Source organism: Grammomys surdaster, unplaced genomic scaffold (genome assembly GCF_004785775.1).
Source record: "Grammomys surdaster isolate TR1022 unplaced genomic scaffold, NIH_TR_1.0 319243, whole genome shotgun sequence".
Taxonomy (NCBI): Eukaryota; Metazoa; Chordata; class Mammalia; order Rodentia; family Muridae; genus Grammomys; species Grammomys surdaster.
The window spans coordinates 3,863-10,058 of NW_021627013.1; the positions used below are offsets into that span (position 1 = coordinate 3,863).

Here is a 6,196-nt window from a genome sequence, read left to right on the forward strand (position 1 = left end):
AAGAAAATAACCCTGAATGGCATAAGATCATAGTAGGCACAGCCTAATCATAGCTCCGTCAAAAAGTGCTTTCCCCTAATAAACAAAAGATGGAAATATGGGGTCTTGGCATGATAGATAAGTCTTCTTAGCAAGTTCCAAAAGCTGTGCACAGTAGGCTTGGTTCCCAAGAAAGGCCCATGGGATCCGGGTGGACTAGACTGTTCCTGCATCTTGCTCACAATTTCTCAGGGGCTCCAAAGTTAGCAGCATCTTCCAATAGGCCCTCCACTTTCCACAGCTTGTGTGGTTTGTAACCAAAGCTTTGAGGCTAGGCAATCAGGAAATCTCTATAAGCAGAATGCAATGTGAGACTTTCCTCCATGTAAGGAGATTCTGTCAGGGATATTTTGAGGAAAAAGTCTGGCTACTTCAAGACAAAATGGTGGCATGTATTATCACCCTAGGCAAAAGTACATGGAAGGGTTGGACCTACAGTATACTTGTTCACACCTTGACTGAAAGACATCTACATAGTTTCTACTTCAGGGCTGTTCTGTGAAGTACCACTACAACAGTGATTTGCCCTAATTTCTCTGTGGAAACCTACTTCTTGTTCTGGAGTAGCTGGGTAAACAGAGACTACAGTTTAACTTTCTGAAAAGTTGTACATGGCTTCTCAGAGGCCTACCCCATTTTATAGCATCAGCAATATATAAAGTTGCTCATTTCCTCCAACCCTCCTTGAGGATGATTTTAACTCAAAGCAAATCATTTTTGAATGACAGGCTTTACAGAGTGCTACAGACAGAACACAGGGTGAGTGCTTTAGACTATCAGGACCCTAAAAGGGTATCTGAGCCAGACCTGGTCTAGCACCTCACCATAGGTATGGGCCTCCTGCTAGATGCAGATGCAACATCAAGCAACTAAGTTTCTCAAATAGTAATACCCAGGACAAACTCCAAGGCCAAGGATAACTGAGACAAACTAAGGCAGAGTTAGAAAGAAAATGGTAAGATGTAAGGAAGACAAACTAGGATGCTGAGAAGATGCAACGAGCCCCCTGCGGGCAGTCACTATCCACCAAGAGCAGAGAAGGGACACAGACCCTTAGCCAGCCTTGTTGACTCTCAGGCACATGGATATGACACAGCAGCCTCCTACTCACCTCCATGTACAACAGTGTTTTGTTTTCCTAAAAATGATTTCATTATGGGTTCACAGTTTTCTCTATATATACAGTTTCAATAGTGATAAATAGTTTTCCTCTACCAATGGCTGATAATCTGACTTTACAGCATTCTCTGTCTCCTTTTGTTCTATTGAGCTAGGTAGAGCAGCATGATGACAGATTGCTGTGTTTGATGTTCCCTTGATGCAAAGTGAATTGACAGAGGACTTTCTCATTGAAGCTGGCCTCTATTATCATGTAAGATGTTTGCTGACCAAGTAAATATATGTATACATACATACATACACACGTACAAACACATATATGTACAAAACAGCAGTGCATGCATTAATATACACACACAGAAACACAGACACACACACACAGAGACACACACACACACAAAAATAAACACGCACACCCCAATCAAAAGATTGCTGTGTTCAGCACATTTCATGTCACTTGAGGAAGCAGTGGGACCTAAGCTGTGTAGTAGGCTCTTAGACAAACCCAGGCTCTGCTGCCCAGGCCTGTACTTATTTCCGTGTCATGAACTGTTTCCAAGCTGATAGTTGCTGATCCTACTAGTAAGTCACAAGCTCTGCACACATATGCTGGTCCACACAACACTCAAGAGCCTAAGAAAGAGAGTTGCATGAACATCCTCCAGCAAGCTCCATGTTGAAACGTCATATTCTGCTCTCTAAACCTACCTTGACTTCTTCTCAGAAGACCCTGGTAGCACCATTAAAAGAAACAGTTAATCATGTTTATTATCCATGAACTTTACAACACATTACAGTTCCCATGATATTAAAACATCCCTAATGTTATTCAAAAGGAAGCTAGGGAATTAACATGGAATAGTTTTTCTGAAATTTAGCACACTGCAAAACTATGAGGGGGAATTGTCCTGAAACAAAACCATGTCCATGATATACTCAGGGACACAATGTCAGCAGAGGGATGCACTGTAGGATTTCATAAATCCTCATGGTAAAGCCAGTAACACACAGTATGAATTTCCAGGGTGTTATCTCAGTACAAGGAAGGCAAAGAAGTCTAATTTTTGTTTTTAAAATAGCTATATTGTTCAAGTTTTTGTTTATAAATAAGAATTTAATTACAAAACAATAAAACAAGAGACCAGCTTTCTGTCCTGGGGCAGGGCTGCTCTTAAGCCTCTCAGAGTGAGGTACCATAGAGAAGGATGGAGGACCTGGGTGCTAGATAATTCAGGAAGTGGCATCCTGAGGCTCCTCTACATACAATAGAGCTGTCTTCTGCCTAGAGTGATAGGGTAGCATTGGCAGCCTTAGCAGGTGGAGGAGATGGAGAGGCATGAGCAGAAGTGGTTAGGAAGGTCATTTCTGGTCTGGGTGCCTGTTCCGCTCACTCCAAGGTTTGAGTTGCTGTTGGAGCTGCTGCTGTCCCAGGGCTGAGGTGGGACACAGACATGTAGCTTTGGGAAGAAGCTTGGTCTCTGGAGACACTGGATTCTGAGGAGCAGCAGATGGCCAGTCATGAGAAGCCAGGTGAGGTGGCCTTGGTAGTCCCTCTACCACACCCACCACATGCCCAACAGGTCATGAACCATCCTTTGTGTGACTCTTGGGTGCCTGGACTCCTGCCCCTTGCCCTCTAAGAGCCTCACACTCACAACTTAGAATAGAGAGGCTGGTGTTCAGGTCCCTAAGGCTCCTTTGGATAGGACCACCTTGGAGCCACCTTTTGTCTCATGAGTGCAGCTAGCAGTTGTTGAGCACCACTTCCTGACCCATATCCTGCTCTGGTTCCAAGAGTACCATGTCTGATTCTAGGTTGTTCCTCACATGGGTGTGCCTCCAAACCCAGGTTTAGGAAACCTTAGGTAAGGAGAGAGAGAGAGGGACTGGGAAGGGGAATCTGAAGTCACATGGTAAGATTTGGAAAGGGTGGGTTGGGTTAAATATGAAATTATTCACATGTAAGTGTTGGCAACATGGGTTCTGTTTGTTTGTAAAGTGTTATTGGATTGAAAAACTCACTTGTGGGTTTCATGGAGCCTAGATTTCTTGGGTAAGACCCATCCTGGCACACCAATACCCTCCTCCCTATTCTGCCGATTTCAGCCAAATGACAAGAAAGCTCATGACAAGGCTCAGTGGGCCAAGTTGTGTGCCTGACAACTGCCAAATACACCGTTGGCTTCTTCCATGATAATGAATTGTTTTCTTCCAGAAGCAACAACAAAACCCAAAACAATGAAATATGTAAAAATGTTCTTCCTCTCTATGAGTAATTAAACCTTGTAAAAATTACCTGAGACCAAACAATGTCAGGAGCTCTAGATGGAAGGTGACAGAACATTCAAAGGTGATGATCAGACACCTTAACCAATACAGGAAGGTTCAGACTCAGTGAGAGACCTGGGCTATGTTGCAGAAAGACTTATCAAAACCATATGTAATTAACTGGCCTCTCAGCACACCCATCAATTTACATATTGGCACAGACATGCATATGCCCCTCCCTCCACACACACAAACCAGAAATCGTAAGTGAGCAGGAAACAATAAGGAGATATCAATGCTGGAGGAATCATTGAATGTAGAAAAGCTAATGCTTCAAGTGAGACCCAGGACTCTGCTGTCCATCCCTTGGGAACTAAAAACACTTAGTGAGTAACTTCTTCTGCAGACTAGGTTGAGAGAGTTCTGGAAATTTTTCTCTTGGAGCCTCACATCTCTCAACCCAACCATCAGCCTGAGAGAAGCCTTTCACACATCCCTGTTCATCAAGTAAGCTCCTGAATATAAACTCCAGGAAAGAACTCTAGCAACACTGACAGAAACCATGACTGACAAGCTGCTCCTCAGGCTCTGTCAGTGTGAATCAAGGTCTAAGCAGTGGGAAGAGACAATTTTGCAATGCAGGGGAAGAGAGAGAGAAAAGATACAAGCCCCCACCCCACCTCTTTTTTTAAAATAATCTTTTTATTGGATATTTTATTATATTTCAGATGTTATCACCTTTCTTCATCCTCCCACCCAGAAATCCCCTATTCCATCCAACCTCCTCCTCCTTCAATGAGGATTTACCCCAACTCACCACCCTGCCCTTGAATTCCCCAAACTGGGGCTTCCAGCCTTCATGGGACCAAGGACCTCCTCTCACATCTATGTCTGACAAGGCCATCCTCCCCTACATATGCAGCTGGAACCATGGATCCAAAGCAAGTGAGTTACAGGCCCTGACTTCATCACTCAATGTTCTGTGCTACTACATCGGAGGCACCCATATAGAACCCCTCTAGCATAAAGGCATGTAGGGTTGTAATGTGTTTTCAAAATATCTTCATGAAGTGCAGCTTGGAGCTGAGTAGGAGGGATTGCTTGCCAATCATCCAGTTTCTTGAAAGAGGCTAACTCCACAGAAAGTCTTGTAAATGATCACAGAATGAAGAACTGGAAATACATAGGAGAGTGTCTGGACAAGGTAGAGGATGGTTATCTGGGCTTGGCTGTGTTTATGGTTAGACATGAGTCCACAAACTGCCCCTGATGCTTCATGCATCCTACCTGCTGCTGCTGTTGGGTATACTTGTCGTATATCTTCAAGCTGGCCTCCACACACAGCCTCTTTGTTTTCTTAGTACACTCTTCCAGTGCAATCTGCGCCCTTAGCAGCTGCCTGTTCTCATTCCACAGAATTTTTACTTGGTTCTTTATATGAAGAGACTCTGTAAGGAGCTGACAGTTCCTGATGCTGAACCACAAAGAAGAAATGGTGATATGCAGGCAGCATCCATCTTCCTCCCACTTCTCCAAGTACCATCCCTTCTCACCACGGGCACTGGTCCCCAGACAGACACAGACTACAGACCAGAGCAGCCATAGAACATCACATATAAGAAGGTCAAATCGAGAACAGAGTAACAGTCCAGAAGACTCAAAGTACTTCTGAAAACCGTGACACCAACAGGGCCTCATATATCTAGCAGAAGAGTACATAGGCCCCATGATTGTTTATATGTCCAGGTATTAGAAAACCACCTGTAGGTAGAAAGAGGACAAACCTTATCTAGAAGAGGAGAACAGACTCAACAGATATACAATCGTTCTATGTGTCTCATGCAAACCAGATCTATAAATCTGTTTTCAGGGCCCAGAGACTCAAGGTTGACTGATACCTCCATTAAGGTGCACACCTTTTCTATCTAGAGGATACTGAGTTGGGAAGGACAATGATTGCAGGGGCTCACAGAGTCATCACACCTGATCAAAATGAGCCCAAGAGGTAAAAATCCTACAGCCATTCTTTGAGGGAGGCAAGCTTCCTGTTGAAAGGCAAATAGTACAGAACCAGCCCCTTACTTTGTTTGAAAGTTAGTGATGGACAGACATATTCTGTGCCCAGTGCTGGGGTAATGACACTGATAGTCACTCACCAATAAAGTTGATTTTCTTTAGACAGCTCCTTGCACTTGTACAAGGCCTCACTGATCTCCTGAGGAATTTTCTTGAGATCGGTCATTACCTGGTCGTGTTGCATCTCAAGCATCATGTTCTCAAAGTTGGTCCTGTGGGAGGGCATGGCACAAGGAGCATATAATCCTCTGAACTAAGGTTTCAAGCATTACATAAATTCAACTTGACTCATGGACTACCCCAACCCATACATGCCACATCCTGGCTGCTTTGAACTGGGTCCTCTTGGTGCTTATTAAACTTGATAATCTTAGTCTGAGTCCAGTAGAGTTATGGAACTAAAAGAAGGGAGCTGACTTGCTTTAGCTCCCAGAGGGGGCTTTAAAAAATAGACTAGGTCTTTAAAAACTGTCCAAGAGCCTGTGTCACAGTCCTGGGTCCAACTTTAATCTGGGATGGCTGTTTTTCTGTTTCTAAATAAGGTTTTCTCAATCCTTGGTTCTATTGCTACCTAAATTCCCAAAGGACATAATCACTATTTACAAGGAAAAGGGTTTATTATAAGTATCAGGAGTTTCCAATGACTATCAGAGGTGGGCACAGAGGTCATGTGTTGTGCTGCTACAAGTGAGTC

At 43.8% G+C, this 6,196-nt stretch overlaps 1 protein-coding gene across 1 annotated transcript; it reads right to left on the reverse strand.

The window, feature by feature from the left end:
* Window positions 1-4,713: 4,713 nt before the first annotated feature.
* Window positions 4,714-5,818, reverse strand: LOC114616395 (disks large homolog 5-like; the record flags this gene model as incomplete). The annotated part of the gene is made up of 2 exons (XM_028761865.1): window positions 5,583-5,818; window positions 4,714-4,900 (listed from the first exon to the last, which is right to left on the reverse strand). Coding segments are annotated over exons 1-2 (333 nt in total), but the record flags the coding sequence as incomplete, so codon positions are not given.
* Between the last annotated feature and the right edge of the window lie 378 nt (window positions 5,819-6,196).